This window comes from Panthera tigris, chromosome B2, assembly GCF_018350195.1.
Source record: "Panthera tigris isolate Pti1 chromosome B2, P.tigris_Pti1_mat1.1, whole genome shotgun sequence".
NCBI lineage: Eukaryota > Metazoa > Chordata > Mammalia > Carnivora > Felidae > Panthera > Panthera tigris.
In genome coordinates this window covers 120,987,037-121,008,244 of record NC_056664.1, presented here as the reverse complement: position 1 = coordinate 121,008,244, position 21,208 = coordinate 120,987,037, and the positions used below count along the sequence as shown (strand labels likewise).

At 36.3% G+C, this 21,208-nt stretch overlaps 1 protein-coding gene across 4 annotated transcripts in view; it reads left to right on the top strand.

Moving 5' to 3' along the window:
• HBS1L (HBS1 like translational GTPase) overlaps positions 1 to 21,208 on the top strand; it is an 86,891-nt gene that overhangs the window by 34,377 nt on the left and 31,306 nt on the right. For 3 of the 4 annotated variants that reach the window (XM_007078586.3, XM_042987183.1, XM_042987182.1), the window contains 2 exons: positions 16,683 to 16,791; positions 20,919 to 21,178. In XM_007078586.3, the coding sequence (XP_007078648.1) occupies positions 16,683 to 16,791; positions 20,919 to 21,178 (369 nt within the window). Of the gene's footprint in view, positions 1 to 3,042; positions 3,149 to 16,682; positions 16,792 to 20,918; positions 21,179 to 21,208 lie in introns of those variants that run through there. The other variant, XM_042987181.1, reaches the window with a different exon arrangement.

Below are 21,208 nucleotides of genomic sequence, written 5' to 3'. Positions count from 1 at the left end.
CTTCTAAAATTTACTTTAGTGTGTAAAGAAGGGTAAAACTTTACTTTCTTACAAAATTTCAACGCATGGGCTTGTATGTGTCATAGTATGTATCAGTAGTGTGTGGGATCAGAGGGGTGGTAGCTCTCAAATTAGATCAGTGTTTTGCAAACTAGCTCTGTCATTTGTTACCTGCATGGCCTTGCTAAAGTGACTGGATTTGAGACTTCTTTTCTTCTTTAAAATGGCAATAATGCTATCTACTTCAAAGTGTATTCTGATTTACTTAACCCAGCTTTTATGCTATAGTAGTCTCTTAAAACCGTGTTGGTTTCCCTTATTTTCTTCCTTTTACTGATTGCTTTAAAGTTCATTACATTTGTTATTAGGGAGTTATTTCTGGATATGGGTAGTGTTCAATATTTCCAGCTCTTTTTAAATCATTTAGGAATGACTCTTGGTCCCACATGTGAATTCAAGATGATATGTGCAGATAGTATGTATGACATTTTGTGTGTCCTTTTAAAACTTAATTTTATTTATTTATTTTTTAGGATTATTCAATGCAATAGCCTCTTCCTGTCTTTGAGGCCATGTTCTTGAAGATCCCAAAGATAGAATTAAGGAAGGAAATTGGGGACTAGATGGAAATATGGATTAGGTTGACCTATGTAGGCCTGTGTCTGTGCGCATATGTGTGTATTTTACAGTCACTAAAATAAAAGTGTAAATGACAGCTAGATAATGAGAATATTAATGAAACTTAATGCCTTTTAAATTATTAATGCAGTTTAATTTTTATTTATCTCTTTTAAAGTTGGCACTCTTTCTTGAAGTTTTCAACAAGGTTCTTGTAAACTTTTTTTCTTACTTCAGCTCATGTGCATGCTATGAGCCTTTTCCTCTATGCCTTTTCTCTATCCAAATGTTTAGTGTTTCTCTGATTTTATGACTAGAAGTAGATTCTCACTGCTAGTGCCCACAGTAATTTGGAGAAGAGCACAGTTACTTGTGTAGATTGCTTGGATTTATATTCCAGTTGAACCACCTGTTAGCTGTGTGCCTTTAGCAAATTCCTCAGCATTGTGTGTCGCAAATTCCTCATTCAAAAAATTAAGATAATAATAGTTCTTATTTTTTAGGGTACCTATAATGTTAAATGAAGTTATATGTTAAGCCATTATGGCATTTCATGGCACATAGTAGGAACTCATTAAATTTAGGTTATCCTGCATTGTTGAGGAGGTGTTTCTCAAATATGCATTCATGCCTAAACAAGACATGAAGTATTAACAAAATTTGTTAGGAAGTTTCCAAGGGTGGATAATCCCAAGGATAGGAATATAGACGAGATTTCTTCAGGGCGGGTTTAGAATAAATGAAACAGAAATCTAGGGAAGAATGGTAAGGGACACCAATGTAGTTTTTGAAGGGTTTGATATATATAATTCTATTCTATAAAATAAGAAGGTTTTGTTCCATTTCTGGTCTAACGAAATTTTTATCCCAGTAATATTAACAAAATGTAAATGGGTTTTTCTTAAAGAACATTATTAGTAATGTAGTTTGCCCTTGTTCCTTAACTCTTGAAATAGCAAGAATGTTTAATTGCTATAGAATAAGTTACAATACCATAATTTAAATTCATTACATACATTAGATTATAAATTTTGTGGATACTGCTTGAAGGTATATAATGTAATATACAGGTTGAAATCTGTTCATCTGAAGTTTTTCAATTTTTAAAGATTTCTGGCTCAGTAATGTTTATAAAAATTGAAATCTGATTCCAATGAAAACTTTTTTCTTCTGTGTCATAGCAAGTGGTGGTGCATGGTGGATTTGATGAGGCAAATTATGCTATATAAAGGATGTTTTAAAGTGAAAAAATAATTCATACTGAATAAATCACAGTCAGTGCAGCTGTAATATTGAAGGAAGTGGTTTATTCTCTGTAACCTAGCTGATGTACTTTTTGAATGTACATCTGGTAACTAGAATTTAAAGATGTAGTCAGATTCACTGAAATGGTTTCATATTTGAAGTAGTTGTTTTTCATTGAAAATTTAACACTGGTTTCTTTGAAATTATGAAAATCTTATTTTTGTGTGTGAATACCTGTATGTACTGGGTATATTTGAAACATTTTTGCGAACAGTGATGATTGATGGCAAAAAGTATACTTACCTGGAACTCCCCTCTACCCCCCCTTTCTTTCTAAATAACCTTAAACGTTTCTTAAACTTAAGGTGTTTTGATCCAAATTACTTTAAATTGTAAATTTTTCTTACATTAAGAGTCTGTTGTAAATTTAGTTTGAAGGTTTTTATTTTAACCTTATAAATATTTTCTCCTTTTCTTTAAAATCACCTATTAACCTATTATCTTCAGTATCAAAGTAGTAATATTCTTAATGTAGAAGAAGGGGAAAATCATTAATGATTATCTTACCCAAAGACAACAGTTTTGTTTTTTGCCATATTTTTTTCAACTTTTTTCCTATGCATATTTATTCTTTATCTCAAGATTTTTTAATACAATTATTATACATATAATTTTGTATCCTATATTTTTCTTCTTTATATTTTATACTTGTCTGCACACACATTTTTAAATGTAGAAGCAATTTTTACACCCCAGTTTGTTTCAGAGAATACTTTAAAAACCTAGATTAAAGATGGTGAAAAGCATTTTAATTTAAAACAAAACTAGTGTTCTATATTAGTGTTTTTACATCTTTATAGGTATTATTCAAATTTGAAATTACTTAATGCCATTAAGTAAACAAACCCATATTTTTGAACATCCCCCTTGTAATATTTCTCATGTTTAGTTATGAATTTTATATAGGCAAAACCAAGTACACCTTAGTTATTTTTAACTGGATTTAAGAGTATTATTTCCTAGATAACAGTTTTCACTAACTAGTACCCTATTTGATGTGGATGATAGTATTAACATGTTAAAAAAATATTGTATAGTTGATGTTATTTAGAAATTAATGGTATATATGTGGGGAAGAGATTCTCACTGAATAGGCTAACTGGTTATTTTTAAAAATAGGATTATGAGGGCAGGAACCTTAAAAGGTCATCTGAACTAATTTCCTGACTTGAGGCAGATCTTCAAACATCTTTTTAGTTATGAACCTGAAACCAGTCAACAAGAGGTAGGTTATAATTTGCAAAGAATGTTAATCTGGGTGGTCAAATTGTTTAACTTAGATGAACTTCACTCTTTCATTTATAAAAATATTTTTATACCAGATACGTCATTAAAAAATTTTTTTTTAATGTTTATTTATTTTTGATAGAGAAGGAGAGCAGAGAGAGAGGGAGACACAGAATCCAAAGCAGGCTCCAGGCTTTGAGCTGTCAGCACAGAGCCCGGCGCAGGGTTCAAACTCATGAACCCTGAGATCATGACTTGAGCTGAAGTCGGACGCTTAACCGACTGAGCCACCCAGGCGCCCCTATATCAGATATGTTATTTTGAGTTATTTTTCTGTCTCAGGACATCTGAAAGATAATAATACTTTGTCAGCATCAGTATCTTCCAGTGACAAGGATTTTCAAAGGAAGAGAGGCAGAGATGGCCTTGTTTTTTTCATCTACCTCTTCTCCCAAGCTGAGAATCACTGGCTTTTTTCCATATATAAAATTATATAATCTTTTAAAATATTTGAGTGCCTAGTGTGTACCAGGCACTGGACTGGATGTTTTGGAAAACAAAAAATACCCTTCTGGAGCTTGTAGGTTGGATGGAGAGGTAAGGCACATACTTTATATTGAAATTTTACATTATAGTCAGAAAACAATATATGTTTTATGAGAATATACAATAAAGGTTTTTGACTTCCAAGTCATATCATTTTGGTCTGGAGTTATCATTGTTAAGAATTTGGGAGTATCATTTATGACCTAAAATTGATAGCCTAATGCTATGATGCATGCCTTACAGTCTAAATGTCACTTTCCCCTCCTAAAATCAGCGTGAGCAGAAGGTTAAGGAGTTAGTATTTATGTGTTTGTTATTAGGGGAACTTAGCCTACCCATCCAATTTCCCATTGGAAATTAAAATTGTGTCAAACAGAAACTTCTTTGGTAAGCAGAGACTGATGTAACTACCAGGCTCTAACCAAATAGATTCTTTGGAGATTTTGAAATGCAAATACTAAAAGAAATCATAATTATTGATTTTAACTTTAACTGTGACCAGAAGTATCCAAATAGGTACTAATGATTAGCCTCACTAAAATCACAAAATCATGATCTTGACAAAGCATTAACATTTTATAGAGACACTTGATTGAGCAGTTTTCGTATACATTTAACTTCAAAGTAAACCTGGTTCAGTAATCTTGAGGAAATCAGCCCCATGAAGTCTGGAGGAGGTGCAGCCGGAAACAGAGTGGAAAGGGGAGTGTGCCTTGGAAGCAGCCTGGACAAAAGAAGCAAAGTTCCCATTAATTAAGCATGTGATCTTTAGAAATCTGCTTGAAATTTTCATCTGTAAAATGAAGGACTGGACCAAGTGGCTTCTAAAAATACAGCCCACAAAATTGCATGATTCCATGACTCTAAATTCCTTGTAAGAACTCTACAAGGAATGTGAATACTTATTTTCTGCCTGTCTCTTTATTAATCTGAGTTCCTCCATTGCCTGCCCTCTCAGCCTTCATTTTCGGTAAGCTACCTCATCCATTCCCAGGTCTTAAGTTCATGTGTTTTAATGGTGCTGTCATTTCTTTTCCTCTGCAAACATGATTATCCAGATTTCTATCCAATTTCTCTTTGCCTTGAAAGAATCTCAGACCCAATATGTTCTATATTCATATCTAATTTAGAGTCCTAGGGATTAAGATCTCTATTTTCTGCCTCTGTAACATTTAATTCATCATCATGATGTAAGAGTGTATTTTCCTCTCCTGCCTGTTTCCTCTTATTCCCTGTGCTACGGTTCTTGCTCATCTGTAGTCATAGCACTGTCTCCTGCAAAATTCTCTTAATTTCCTTGCCTGTATTTTCTTTCAGTCTTGTCTGTCTTTATGTCTGTGTCTGAAAACAGAGACTATTATTCATCTTTGTGTCCCCAGTGCCAAGAACATGTTATAATTTAACTTGCAAAACTCTATAGACCCAAGATTGTATCTAAACAGTGGTTAAAAAAAAAAAAAAAATTGGTGGCAGTCCTCGTCTATGTACTGCTGTAATTGTGCACTTGATGAAAGGACCCATACAAAGAAGCAAGACCCTGACTAGCAGATTTCTCTTAGTTCTCTGGAATGTGTTTTCTATTTGGTAATGACTTAACCATCTGCTCATTCTTCTTTGCTGGAAAGTCCGGGAACTTTTACTTCTCTCACCTGTCTACATACATCTAGGTATTATGGATTCCTAATTTTACCCTGTAATAGCTTGGATATCCCTTTCTCTGTCTCTGTCGTTCATATCTTAGGTCAGTCCGTAGAATTTCTTACACGTGTTAGGACAGCAGTCTTCTAACTGCTCTTTCTCCAGTCTCGCCTTCAGTCTATTTTCCATGCTGTGGTCAGAGTAAGTTTTAAAAGCTCTGATATTTTACTCCAATGCTTTGATTCTGTTAGTGGTTCTTCTTATGTTTCAAAATCAAGTTAAATGTCTTAATGTTGTACATGGCCCTAAATGCATTGCCTGCTTTTCTATTCTTATGTCTAACCTACTTACCCTCTCTGCTTGTGTCCCAGCCATGCCAATCTACTGGCAGTTGCATTGTTTCAGGCATTGTGTCTTATTTCCCAATCCCCTTATCCTTATTTTTCCCTCCAAGATTCATTAGAAATATTTTAAAGGAAACCTTGCCTAATTCTTTCAGTGTGGGTGGGTCAGTACCTTTCTGATGCCTGTCTGTGTTATCATAGTTCACATTGTAGTATGTGTGTTATCTCTAGTAGACTTCTGTCTTTTGATAGGAATTATGTCTTATTATTTGATCTGTTTATCCCAGTGCTTAGTACAGTGTTACACAGTTGGCATTTTTCTTCTCCCCATCGTGAATTAATATGTGATTGCCAGAGAGTAATTTGTAACTGTGGATTCCCTGGTGTCAAACGAGGAAAAGGAAGTTGGTATTTTGGTGATCTCAGAGACTCACAGACTATGCCGCCTTCTGTCATTACTGTGGAGCACTGAGTATTTAATATATGTCAGGTGTTGGCTCTAAGTGCTTTACGTGTATTGACTTATTTAAATCTCCTAACATCCCTGTTAGGTAGGTTCTCTTATTGTTATTTTATAGGTGAAGAACCTAGGCACAGAAGTTAAATAATTCACTTGAAGTCACATAGTTAGTAGCAGAGCCTGGATTCCACCAAGGCTATGTTGAAGGAGAGTCCAGGTATTACCTACTTTACCAAACTCTGGTGAACTGGAGGATTTTGACATGGAGTGATTATGGGGGGGTTCATGAAAGTATGCAAGTGTATCTCTAGGTTCTTTATTCTGTTGCCAGTTACACGGGGGGGGGGGGGGGAGGACCAGTGTTTATACCTCACAGGCTCTCAGTAAATCTTTGTAGAATGAATCTAAGAGTCTTTGATCATAGTATATGGTGCTGAAGTTGACCTCTGTGATTCATGCATTATCAAGAAGCCTTGGCTTCCTTATATTAATAATTTGCATGAAAATAATGGGATTTTCATGAACATGGAAATAGCATGGGCCATGGCCACGGATGTGAGAAAACAAGAATGTGTATGCCAGAGAATTCCATTTCATTTATGGGAATGATAGGGAAGAGATGAGTCTTGAAAGGTAAATCAGGCATGGGGTTCTATGGGCTTGACCTAAGTAGATGGGAAAGGAAAGAAAAGGACAAATTTGAGGAATGTTTATGAGGAATAGTAAATACAATTAGTTTTAATTGGATATAGACGTTTTGAGAAAAAGGGGAATCAGAAAACAGTGACTTTGGGATTTTTTATGTTTGGACAAGAAAAAGCATCTATACATTTGAGGTAGTGATTATAGGGTATATAATATGTATTTAGTGCTTTTTCTAATAACTGTAGAGCAGTCCTCAACTGGAGGTGATTTGGGGCCACAAGGACACTTGGATGTGTCTGTAGACAGTTGGGGATGCTGCTAAACATCCTGTGATGGGGAGTCCAGCTCCCCACAACAGAGAAATATCCTGCTCAAAACATCAGTAGTACCAAGGTTGAGAAATCGTGCTCTAGAGAATATGAGGCGGGCGGGATAGATTTTGCCATGACCTTGTTCAAAGTTCACATTTATAGTTCCTTTTTAGTTTTCACCCTTATTATTAGAACATTGAAAGAGCTATCATGAAATTATTTTGTTCAATTGAGCAATCATGTATCAATGATGTACATGTATCAAATATTTAGGTTGCAAAAATAGAGAAATCCAACACATGGCAACCCTTGCTGTCAAGGAGCTTCAGAGTTTAAATAAGGGGGTTGCATAATCCAAAAACCAAAACCCTTCAGAGCATTACTTTCAGCTTCATAGAACATGCAGAATATAAAGTTGTCATTGAATGACTGATTGGATGAACTTGGCACTCTTGTTTCCAAGCATGAACTTTTCAGTGGATGTTTTCAGTAGTATGTGGTATTCAAGATCATTGATGGGAAGAGTTTGGGTTGTGGTAAGATGATTCTAAGTGTTACTGTCAAGTAGTAGGATTTTGCTTTATGAACTTATAAGAAAAATCAAGAGCATCTCAAGAATAAAGTTGAGAGGAGTTTTTAGTGTTTTAAAGTGCTTGTTTTAATATGTATGCTTTTCACTTAAACATGTTTAATTATAAAAATAATATAGCATAGAAGTATATGAATTTTGAAAGTTATTTTTTTTCTTGATAGCACACTGTAGATGTAATCACTTTTAAAAGTTCACTTCCATTCCTGTGGACTTTTTAATGCCATTAGTATAGTGATACAGCACCTTTACTATATAATATTACAGTGCTTTCTTTTTCCACTTAATGTGTAATGGTTTCCTTTTCATGCATGTAGGTTTACTACTTTTATATCTGACGTGAACTATTCCATTGTTTAGATGCATCATGATTTGTTACCATTCCCTTATTGATGTCCACCCACAATTTTTTTTGTTGTTTTTTTTTTTTTGCCCTATAGGCAGCACCATAGTAAAGAATCTTGTTTGTATACTGTTGCACAGTAATGTTAATATTTCTGTAGAACACATTCCCAGAAGTATAACGTACTTAGCATTTTCATTTTATCGCATTCCTCCCCACCAAAAGTTGAACCAGGCTGTGCTCTTGCCAACAATGTCAGATAGCACTCTCTTTCCCCTTTAGCTTGGCAACACTAGCTGCTAATAAAAAAGAAGTACTCCTACCTATTTCTCTGCTGGCTCTCCCCCTCTGTCCCTCGTCTTCCGCCACCTCCCTTTTTAGTCCTCCTTCCCCTATATCCCCCTCCCATTCACGTCTCCCCTGTGCTCTGCCACACCTTTCTTTGACTTGTGTAATTTGACTTGGGTTGTTGTTGTTGTTGTTGTTGTTGTTTTTAATCTCGCACTTTTTCTTTCTGAGTTGTTTTCTCTTAAGTGGTTTGTAGGAGCTCTTTTAAAATTTTTTTGTTTATTATTTTGAAAGAGACAGCATGAGCGGGGGAGGGGCAGAGAGAGAATTCCAAGCAGGCTCTGCACCGTCAGCACAGAGCTCAATATGGGGCTCGAATGCACGAAATCATGAGATCATGACCTGAGCCGAAATTGAGAGTCAGAGGCTTAGCCACCCAGGTGCCCCTGTAGGAGCTCTTTTTATTATATAGATTAACCCCATATATATATTTCCCCAGATACTTGATGTTCGCTTGTGGTATCTTTAATCAGGGAGAAATTTAAAACTTTTATATAAAATTTGTCAGACTTCCTCACTTGAAGATTGTAAATATATTTTTATATGTTTCTCCTTTATGTTCATTTCCTTGATCAATAAGGAATTTATACATGATATACTTATGTGATACACCATAGACATAGGATAGAACCTTCCTCTCAAATGGCCAATATTCCCAATACAGACAGTATTGAATACCCCATGCTTTTCCTGGTGATTTGAAGCATCACTTTGTATATACTGAATTTCTATCTATAACTGTATGTGTATTCTTATTTTTTCATTACTCAGTTCTTACTCTTTTTTTCTTCCCAATTCTTATGTATAACAAATACAAATACATCCTGTTGGTTCATTTGCAGATGCTCTATTCTAATTCATCAATCTATTCTCATTTTAGTTTACTCCAACTTAATAGGAGTTCTTGATATCGCCTAGTTTGGTTCCCCTATTATTATTCTTAATTTAAAAATTTTATTGGTCATTCTCACTTCTACTCTTCCAAATGAATTTCAGCATCAATGTGGCTTGTTTCTCCCCAAAATAGTCTCTGGATTTTTACTGCCAGATCATTCTTTTTGTTGTTGTTATGTACTCTTGAAACTTACTTGCATGACACTTAAGCAAATTAATAAAATGACAACGACAACAACAAAAAAAACTGGGCTCAAGCTAAAAGTAGGGTATGCTTTTGTGTTACTGTCTGTCTATGACTAGGCCCAGTTTTTTTCAGAATTTTTGCCTGGTTGACCTTTAAATATGTTTTTTCTCATGTTATTTTTCTTTCTTTTTCAGAGTCATGTCAGATCTCATTTCATTTAAATTTTTTCTAAATAGATGCATACTTCGAATTTTCTTCTTGTTTCTATAACATCTCTACCACTTTTGTAATTATCTCTCAGTTTATAGTATATAAACTCTCTGAGGATAGCTACCATGTGATTCATATCTTTTTTCTTTTTTTTTTTTTTTTTGAATTTAGTTATGTCACAGGCCAAGGTTGTATAGCCTTTGGAAAATCAACAAATTTGGACCTCAGTTTTCTTAAAGTAAAGTAGGTATAATTATACCTACTCTACACCTACTCTACATGGTGGTTATAAAGCCAGAAGAGCTTATAAAGCACCTGCCAGGAGAGCATACTGAGGTGCCCATAGCAAGGCCAACGTGGCAGTCTAGAAAAGCAGAAACATTGGGTGGCTGGTATTAAGTGCAAGAAGTAGGTAGAGAGTAAATTGAGGTTATTGTCCAAAGAAAAGGTGGAGGAAAACTTGCAAAAACAAGAGATCATCTCATGTTTTCAAAACGTAAACCTTTAGGGGTTAATCACTAAACTCTATTGAGTGCTTGTGGGCAGAGCACCATGTCATGTGCTGTCGAGTATGTGAACATATGTATACGGCAGTTTCTATGCTCCAAGAGCTAGTAGTCTAATATTGAAGATGCTTTGAGACCAAAGAAATGAATCAGAGATGGGTGAATCATGTGGATGGATATGCACGCTTAGGTTGTCATTAAATTCAGCCAGAGAATGACATTTGGGTGGTACTAGGGAAGCTGAGCTGTGTATCCTTTACAAAGGCATACGTGTTGAAAAAGATCTTCAAGACGAGGCCTGGATAGTTTCGTACTTAAGAGAAAATCTAGACACTGCTATTTAGATCTTAGCCAAGAAAGGAACACAGTGGAGCCCTGGAGGAAGCAGCCCATCAAGGAGTAACTGCAGGGAAAAAGGAGGCTTTGCTTGAGAGCCAGCTGGGAGTATGAGAAAGGTGAATTGGACAGGTAAGGTAAGATGATTAAGTGTTGGTCCTGCCACTTGACGTGAAGTCACTCAACTTCTTGTCTCTTTTTCTGGTCTGTAAAACAAGCAGGTTAGACTTGGTCAACTGGATAGCTGTCATTTCTATCCGAATGAAAAATCAAAATGATGATCAATTCTCCTCTACCCTATTAGAGACTGAACACTAGTCACTAATATGTGAATCTTCGGAATGCATATTTTTTTGGTAACCATGATTTGGTCGCTGGATTTTACATGACTTGAGAGAAGACATCCTTTTCCTCTAGAATGGCACATTTTACTTTTACTTCCTAGTGGGCTATTTGATTTAAAGATCGTGTTAGTGGTTTAGGAGTCATAGACATATACAGAACTAGAAATTATTTAATTTATTTCATTGTGTACAGATGGTTCCTCACTTACAATGGGTCTACTTAGATTTTTCAATTTTACAATAGTGCGGAAGTGATACGCATTTGGTAGAAACGGTATGTTGAATTTTGATCTTTCCCCGGGGATGTAATGTGGTGTGATCCTGTCTCATGATGCTAGATGGTGGCAGTGAGCTGAAGCTTCCAATCAGTAACCTGATCGAGGGGTCAGCAGCCAGTATGCTTACAACCATTCTGTACCCATATAGTCTGTTTTTACTTTCATTAAAGTATTCAGTAAGTTACATGAGATACTCAATACTTGACTAAAACGTAGGCTTTGTGTTAGGTGATTTTTTTCCCCAACTGTAGGCTACTGTAAATGTTCCGAGCACATTTAAGGTAGGCTAGGCTAAGCTATGACGTTCTGTAGGTTAGGTGTATTAAATACATTTTCAGCTTATGATCTTTTCAGCTTAGGCTGGTTTATCAGGACATAGCCCCGTGGTAAATGGAGGAAGGTCTGTAGATGAGGAAACGAGCTAGCGAGATTTAGGGAGCTGCGTAAGCTGGAAGGTAGGTAATAGCTGAATAGTTGCAGAGCAGGAACCAGAGTCCAAGCTTCTTTTTTTCTATGCAATAGAAAATTCATTCCATGCTGACTTTTTTTGGATTTTATGAAAATTTAATGCTGTTTTTTGAGGTTGTTATACAGTGAACGAATTTCTAGTTGGTTAGGGAGGATGGGAGAACACAGTAAACATTTTACACTTTTCTGTGATGGATTTGAATACTCCTTTGAATACTCATGTCTCTTAGTGATCCACAACTGGTTATTTTAGTTATTCATTCACTTCTGACCTCTTAGTAGGTTTTGTCTGCCATCTGATTATGAGGGGAATTTTGTAATGTGGTTGGATAAGTGGAAGTGTATCACATTGCTGTTGACAACAGCTCAGTGGAAAATTTGCTGAATGTATCTTTTTTCTTTGACTGTGGATAACATCAAATTGAAATTAACATATTTCCAAAATAGCCTGAGTCAAGTTTATCTCTCAAGGGGAAGGTTCTAGAGTTGGAATTATTAAACCGCTTGAAATCGCATGCAAAATTTTGTGTGTATGGTGCTTTTTTCTGTCAAGCGTGTCCCATTGTTTTCATGAATTTTTTCAAAGGGTATGTGACCTAAATAAAAAGATTTCAGAACTACTGCTTTAATGAGTGATAATCAAATCTATAATACTGGACTCATTTTCCTGTTAGAAAAAAAAAAAAAAAAGACTTTCACTTAAATGACTGAATTGTTCAAATACTACATCTTGGGTTTGATGTCTGATAGATAAGAATCACCAGAAATGAAAGGAATATATATTTATTGCATCTGCAGAAATATTATAGGATCACATGTTGTGATTTTTGTGCTTAAGACTTTCTATGCCATTTTATGACCCACCTACTTAAAAAAAAAAAGTCAAAATTACAGTTTTTCAGTGTATTAAATGTGTAAGTGGGGTCAACGTTTTTTACATGCAAACCAGTTGGAAGTTATTAAAATGAATTGTAATGGGAAGTGGGAATTAGTCCTGTATAGCCCGGATTGAGACATTTCTGTGCTTTATGGGTCTTTGCCCTATTCATTTGACAGAGGCCAAAATTCACCATGCCTCTTTTCCATGTCTTAGGGTCACCTTCCAACCTACACACACCCCACCACCGCCATCATCATCATCATCATCATCATCATCATCAGTATCAGTGCTCTCAGTTTCCTCCTTATCCCTCTCTCCTCTCTCACTCCTCTCTACTTTGCTATAATCTGGAACTATTTCCCCTCCCCTCCCCCCCCCCCCAATAAAAGTCAAATGCCTCTGTAATCCTCAATCTGTTTTCCTAGTGGTTTTTCCACTCCTTGGCTTTACTCCACTTATAGTCTCTCAAACCTCAGGGTCTGGAATGTCAGCTTTGTTCTCTTTGCTGCCTTTTCCAACACCGTTATTCCTTCATCCTTTTTTTTTTTTTTCCTTATGTCTCTGCTCCTCTGAAATTCCTGTCTTTTGCCTAAGCCACCTGTTTGTTAGTCCTTAGTGAGCAAGCTCATGGCTGCTTTTCCTTATTCACTGGCAGTTGGTTTACAGTATTCTTCACCCTCAGCTTCCGATGATCATAGCCTACCTGGGCATCCATGTGGAAAAACACCAACAAATACCATACCTGGACTTTGAGTTCATTGGCCACTTGATTTCCAGTAACTTTCACCTCATCAGCAATTCACTATAATCCACCTCCTCCAGAATCACATATTCACATCCTTATTCTGACCACAGCCACCTAGCTGTGCCTCTCAAATCATGACCTTTTCTTGACCTTTGGGCCTCTCTCCTTTATTCCCAGTGTATCGGTAGTCTTCCTTCTACATTTTATTTCTTTAATCCCACCTAGAATTCGTGATTTATAATTTCAGTAACTCCCCCCCCCCTTTTTGCCAATACCTTTAACTTCCTTGTTTCTCTGCTTTTTCTCTTTGCACCTGTTGGATAGAAAGTTAACACCGAATGAAGCAGTTAATGTCTTCTCTGTGTCTGTTCATACATGGCTGAGCATTGCTAGAAAAAGTCACAAAGAAAAAATTGATTCCTCTATAAATGTATTATCACAGATATTTATTTGTTTGTTTGTTTATTATTTTTAAGGTGGACTTCATGCCCAGTGCGGAGCCCATTGCGGGGCTTAAACTCACGACCCTGATGTCGTGACCTAAGCTGAGATTAAGAGTCAGAAACTAAACTGACTGAGCCATCCAGGCATTCCTCATAAATCTTTTTATTTATTTGTTTGTTTATTTATTTTTAATATTCTTAAAAAAATTTTTTTTGATGTTTATCTGTTTTTGAGAGGGAGAGAGAGCACAAGTGGGGGAGGGCCAGAGAAATGGAGACACAATTCAAAGCAAGCTCTGGGCTCTTAGCTGTCGGCACAGAGCATGACACGGGGCTTGAACTCATGAACTTACTGCAATGATTATTGAAGACTCTTTGCTTCGCCAGTTTTTTTACTTTCCTCATTCAGTCTCAGTCTCACTAGGTCGCTGGCTGCTTTGTTATGGAGAGAATAGAATCTAACCATTAGGGATTTACATCTTCCAGCTCAACATATGTATCTGCCTCCTGTTACAGTAAAAACAGCCTTTTACCTATCTTAGTTTGGATTCTGCCTGTGCTTCATATCCCATCCCTTTCTGCCTTCTCAGAAATTCTAAAATATCTAAATGTGGTTCTTGCTTTTCCTAATATTGTCAGCCAGTCCATCTCACTTTTATCTTTTCTGTCAGCTGACCCTTTTGCTACCATTCTACCATAACCCTCCCTTTCCAGCCAAACTTTTTAAAGAGTCATTTGCATATATTCTCATCTAAAGCCCTTCAGACAAGATTTGACTCAGAAATCAGATTTTTTTTTTTGGATTTAGAAAAGCATCGACATGTACGTACTACCTAAGGTTGTGATAATCTCAGTGGGATGTGGGGCAGCACCCTGTAATCATCACCTTGTTGTTTCTGACCTGGACATGCATGGCTTTACACTTTAAGTGGGATAAGTAAGGACTATAAATAGTTTCATGTTAGTCCAGGTCAGGTTTTGTTTTTGTTTATTTTAAGTATATTTATTTTTAGAGAGAGAGAAGAGCGTGGGAGGAGGAGCAGAGAGAGGGAGAGAGGGAATCCCAAGCAGACTGCACTGTCAGTGCGGAACCCGACATGGGGCTCCAACTCAGGAACCGTGAGATCATGCCCTGAGCTGAAATTTAATGACTGAGCCACCCAGGTGTCCCGGGTCAAGTTTTGCTTCCAAATTAAAACAAAACAAAACCTTATTTTTTCAGAGCTCTTGGTTTTGGAATTACGAATAGATTGTGGACAGGTATTGCCGCCTCTGTTTTTTATTTAGCTTCATTTTTTTTTTTTTTTTTAACCCATCCCGGCTTCTCCTGTCCCTTGTCTCAAATGGCTCTTGCTAATTCTACCAATGACCTTTATCCGAAGAGATCATGTCTAGAGGACTAGTGAACATCTTCACATCTTCAGTCCTCAGACTCTGGTGATGCCAGATCCGTCAAACTTCCCTTGGCTTCCTCGGCCACCTCCCCTCCCTGTCTCTTCCCTGTCACCCTTTTGCAGGCTCAGCATCCTCTATCTTGTGACCAAAGGCTGGGTTTCTCGCAAGGCTCTGTCCTAGTACCGCTTCTTTTCCCACCCCCGGTTCTCTCGTTTTGTGATCTCACTTATGTCTGTGCCTTCAGCTAATTCTGTGCTAATGAATCACAGACAGATGCTCCAGAGGAGACCTCTCCTTAAGCTTGACTTCTTATCTTCTCCCCTGTCTCTTTCCTCTTCTCCCTACTTGCTCACATCATTTTGGTGGCTTCCAGTTCTGTTAGGATGTTTGGCATGGCGTAAAGGCTCTGCATGGCCTGGCCGCTGCCCCTACTTCAGCTCCTTTAACTCTGTTCCTTTAACCTTGTGCTTTTACTTCCTCTGAGGTACTGTGCTGCCTCCCACAATGCAGTCACTGTACCAGCTACTCTCTCTGTTTGCAGTGCTCTTCCTTCTGGGTAGGTCATTCCTACTCATTTTTACATCACTGCTCAACTCTTAACTCTCCTGTGGAGGCCCTCTAATTTGTGTGCCCTATCACCATATCTTATGACACCATGTATGCTTATAACACTAATAACAGTTTTATTTTTGTTCAGTTAGTATACCTTCTCCACTAGATGTGAGCCCTTTCAGCCCAATGATTACATCAACTTTTGTTCACCATCATATTTCCAGCATAGTGCTTGGCATCTAGTAGGCAAATAACAAATATTTTATATGCATTCTGTACATTAATTTACTTCTAATTTTAAAAGTAATTTATGTATGTATATTTACCAGTGAAGCATGTGCAATTTCTGCAGTTTTAAGTGGACCCAATCCTAGTGGTAATACTACTAAAAATTATAAAGATACATTGTAGACAATTCTATGAAATACCTGTATATTTTTTAAAGGATCAAATGCATGAAAGCCTTACTTTGATCTAACTCATAATTAATTTTGTTCTTCACTGTTTCTCTATTGATATCTTCCCCAATATTCTTGACAGAGATTAAATATCTTACCTAGCCTAATATTGTGCCCAAGTAAAATATATGCAGGGTCCAGCACAATCCAGCAGACTCTTAACTTGCTCATCAGTTTATAGGTACCATGGGATTAAAAATAGCTTAGCCATCTGCTAACTGACCAGACAATTTTAGTAGTGTGAAAGGGCGTGGTAGGAGAGAGGGATCTAGGGTCTAGGTGTTCTGTCAGAGCAAGGCTCAGTGCAGAAACCACCTTGTGACCTCTTAATACTGAAACTTAAGAGTCACTTCAAAATTAGGAAGAGATTTGGTAGAGGTTAAGCATAGCATAGTCCCAGTAGTAGGGGATTTCCCAGAATGTAGGGTGACAAAAGAATTTCAACATTTTAATGTTCCACTAAATTTTTTTAGAGAAAAGAATATGTTTAAAGATATAAATTACATAAAACTTAATTACCATATGATATATTCATATAATATGTAATGTGTAACAAATATTTCTAGAAATCAACTTTAATTAATTAGTCTTCTGTATTTATTCTCTAATTAGGAAAATCAGTAGATTCCCAGTCATCTCACAGTGAATCTGAAATTGTGCCAAAAGTTGCTAAAATGACCGTGTCCGGAAAGAAGCAAACTATGGGATTTGAAGTGCCTGGGTAAGGTTTTTAACCCTCCCCCACCTTTTTATTTGAAATTGGTACTGTCTTGTATTTGACTGTAAGAGAACTATTTTAATTTTGCATGATGTGTCATTAACATTGAAGTATCGTGCGTTCTCAGAATGGCATGGTACAAAGAAAAGGGATTGATTCTAAATTATGTATATGACTTAGTCTATCTCGTTGTCAGTGTCCTCATGTAAACTAAACGATTTTTAGCTACTTAACATAAAAAAGCATATTTTGTGAAATCTAACACTGTGAGATACGGAATCCTTCTGCCACTAGATGGCGTAGGTAAGCAGTGTTTGGGAATTCAATGTCATGGAATCATGAATTTAAAAAGTTTTTCTGACTATGATATTTAAACTCTTTTAGATTTTCAGGTTGACTAAAGTGGGCCACTAGAACAAGGGCATAAAATATGAAATGAAACATACCTAGAATTTCAAATCTGGTGAGAAATGATAAATCCTATATTAGTAGCACTCATTTATCACTGTCTTTAGGATTCTCCCAGGAGTTTTTGTAGAGAAGGGAAGTTGGTTGCTTGAGACTTAATAGCACAGTTTAAAAACATTAACTTTAATAGAGCCTCTTTAAAATTTTCTTAAATCTATTACTTATAAATTGTATATGTTTTGTCTGCCATTTAGATAGGTAAGATTTGCTGTTATCAAATGTAAACAAAGAGTAGAGGATTTTTTTTTTTAATTTCAAGAAATATAAACTAAGTAGCCTCAATTTTTTTCCCTTACAACATTCTTCTATCTAAATTAATGGAAGTTTCATGAGTCTTAGTTGTGAAGAATCTTAAATTGATGAACTTATTCTAATTCAGTGCAGGAAAGAACTCCATATCTAGGACATTGGATGAATGAAAAAGTTACATTTTAATTTGGGTAACTTCAGTCACTTAAAATAATTTTGAATCCTGATTTAGTTACCAAAACCTAAATGTATGTCTTTTCTCTCTGCATTGGGGTTGGGTTGTTGGAATCATAAATTTCTTTTTTATCCTTATGTCTTGGGAACCATTTAATCCCATTATGGGATTATTTTCATTGAGAGAGGAAAAAAACCCCCAGAATATGCAATTCTTATTCTAAGGATTTTATAATCTTAATGCAGAATGTTTTGGAAGTCTTAGAAAGCAACATGTAAATAAGCCCCAATTCACATTAGAAGTAAATGCATAGTTATCTATGGGAATAATTAGAGGAAATAATGGATAATAAATGATCAAGAGAAAAATAGTAAATACAAGTAAATAATTATTGACAGCCTAACTTTGTATTACTTTACAAGTGTGATGCAAGCCTTTCAGACTATATGCTTCATGAGGGCAGGGCCATTAATGCTCATCATTGTATTTCTTTCATAGAATAGTTGTTTAAATATTCATTGATCAGAGTCCTTGGGGAAATACATTTTATTTTAAAAACAGACTTGGAAATATGTAAATATGTAAAGGTGAAAAAACAGCCTGTGAGTTAGTACTTTGATATAGCTCTCTAAGAGACATCATCAGAACATGAAAGGTCTGTAGGTACAGATCAGGTTACTCAGAAATACATAATATTGCTTAAGGACCAAGCTATATTTGTTCAAATACTTATATAGGACTTGTTAGGGATAATACTTAGGCTGTTATTCTGATTTGATCTTGAGAAAGCGCAGAGAAACATAAAAAAACACTTCTGAGTCGAGATTTCAGCAGCATAAATATCGACACAGTGTGATTCCCAGTGATGGCTTGTAAAAAAGGGTAATGCATTGCTTAGAAGAAATGAGATAGCAAACTTTTTCTTCACTAATATTAAAGATGGTAAATACCTCTCTAGACAAAGCTTATTTAAGTATAAATGGTTTGAACCTTGCATAGAGGACAAATACTCTTAAATCTAAATTATTAGCTTCCTAGTCTCATTTAAATAACTCAACGAGAAAGAAAGCCTCTAGATTCATGTAGAAATATTCCCACTTTTGGAAAGATGGTTTAGGGGAAAAAAACCCAGAATAATCATATGATAATAATAGATAAGTTTACAAAATTATATCAGAAAGCACCTGAAAAAACATTCAGCCAACTTATTCTTTCTTTCATCAGTCAGTAGTTACAAAATTGGTCATTTAAAAAAAAAATATTTATTTATTTTTGAGAGGGAGGGGAAGAGAGAGAGAGAAAGAGAGCAAACATGAGCAGGGGAGAGGCAGAGAGAGAGGGAGAGAGAGAATTCCAAGCAGGTTCTGTGCTGACAGCAGGGCATAATCCCATCAACTGTGAGATCATGACCTGAGCCAAGATCAAGAGTTGGATGCTTAACCCACTGAGCCACCCAGGTGCCATTCAGAATGGTCATTTTTAGGCCTCATCTTAGAGATTTTTCAAAATCTTAAAAATACTGACTTTTACTTCGTGATAATAAACCTTCAGATGGTTTTCCTGAGCACAGACTTACCTAGGATGCTTTTCTGTTTACTTTGGTCACTTCCTTCTAACACTGTACGATTCAGTGACCTGATTTGCATTTTACCTAGGATTTACTTGAAAGGGACTGTTTTTGTGAAACCAAGAGAAAAGCAAACCTTTCTGTTACTGAATCGTAAAGGAAATGTTCAAGTCAGACCCATGTTTTGTGAAGCTCTTCCTGTGCTGGGCCCACTGAGCTCTGCCAGCCATAGCCATTCTGCTTGGATCTCTTCTCCATACAGGAGTTAACGTAAGCTTTCCTTTGAAGAAAAGCTTCTGTAACTACAAACAGAGATTTGAAACGAGAAATTGTGATGCACAGTTGTCATGTTTTGGTTTTAGAAGCTGTGGTCATTCAAATGTTTGCAAATTATAGTCTAAGATTTCACTTAATTTAGCCTGTTGGAATCCTTCAAAAGAACTGGAACCTTTTCCACAAACTTAAATTTTTTTGCTGTGGTTCAAGATGAAGCTAATCTTTCTAAGCAGTGTTAGCAAATGAACACCAGAATTGTTAGTAGAGATTTCAAAAGCAAGAGAAAGTAGGAGTGGATGCGAGGTTTTAGTAAAGTTGCAAATATAACTAATGTGACTCTTTCCTGAGGCCTAGGATGAAAGGTCAGCGTTGAGCATATAAAATTGCCCTGAGTCGTTTTTGTTACAGCGTGCAAGAAGAAAATAGATTTACTATTCTCACATAAACTGCTTACTGTGTATAATTCTTTGCCAGTTCCAAAGTGAATTGGATAGAGTTGGTCTCATTTTTAATAACTTGCAATTTAACTTGTTCTTGGTCCTAATTTTTATCTATGTCATTGAAAGGAACGTTAAGTATAGCGTAGTCTGGTTGATTAGATCATGTTGCTTCTAGATGCCCATGGGATAGCACTGGATACAGTTTGTGTAGATAATGGTCAAAGAGCTAATGAACTAAGATCAGTGTTTACTTGTGAGGGTATCATCATTATCAAAGGGAAAACAAGTTATGCTAGGTGGCCTTGTTTCTACCTTATGTATTTGAGTCCCTCACTAGATGGTAAACTTTTGGGATTAGTAGATCAGTTTCTTATCTGTATCTTTTCTTTTCAACATCAATGCCAGTTGTGAGTTGTAGTTTTTAGAAAATCAGGTATCTTGTTGAATTAATGAATTAAAAGCTTCTTTGCTGAAAGTATTAAGAAAATGTAAACATTCAGAAATACCTCCTTTAAAGATGGTATTTGAGCGAAACAGATGGTCTCTGTCCTGTTGGAAGAATGAGTTAGGGATAAACCCAATTTTTTTTTAATACTACTTTATCTCTAGGAATACATTTGATGCCAAGTTTTACAAAATATCTCCTTTATGCCATCTGTTTTGATAGGATTATATGGCCAAGGCTATGGGCTTGAATTCAGTTATTTTACAGGATATTTTCTTCTTACCTCAGTTTTTGATAGACTCTTTCTCTCCTGGGACCTTCCAAGTCTGTTTGTGGGTTTTGGGTCTAGCTACTTATCATTTCCACCTTCATTGATTGGCCACTTAGCGGAGATCATTTTTGGTCTCCAAAGGTAAGAAATGAGAACAGACAGCTTCTCTGCCCTTCTGACATTATAGGATGCCAGTTGAGTTGGTTTAAATACTTTTTTTCTGTCTCTGCTTTCTGTAGAGTAACTGAAGAAAATGGTCATAGTTTCCACACGCCTCAAAAAGGCCATCTTAGTGAAGAAACCGGCGTTGCTCCTTCTGATGTTCTTGACACTGTTTCTAAATCAGTTCTTCCATCCCACACCATTCAAACATCAGAAGAGCAGAGTTCAGCACCAACACCAGTGAAAAAGTCCGGCAAGCTGAGGCAGCAAATAGACGTGAAAGCGGAACTGGAGAAGCGGCAAGGAGGGAAGCAGCTCCTCAACTTGGTAGTCATTGGTAATGCCCTTTGTTCCTCTGGATGGTTGG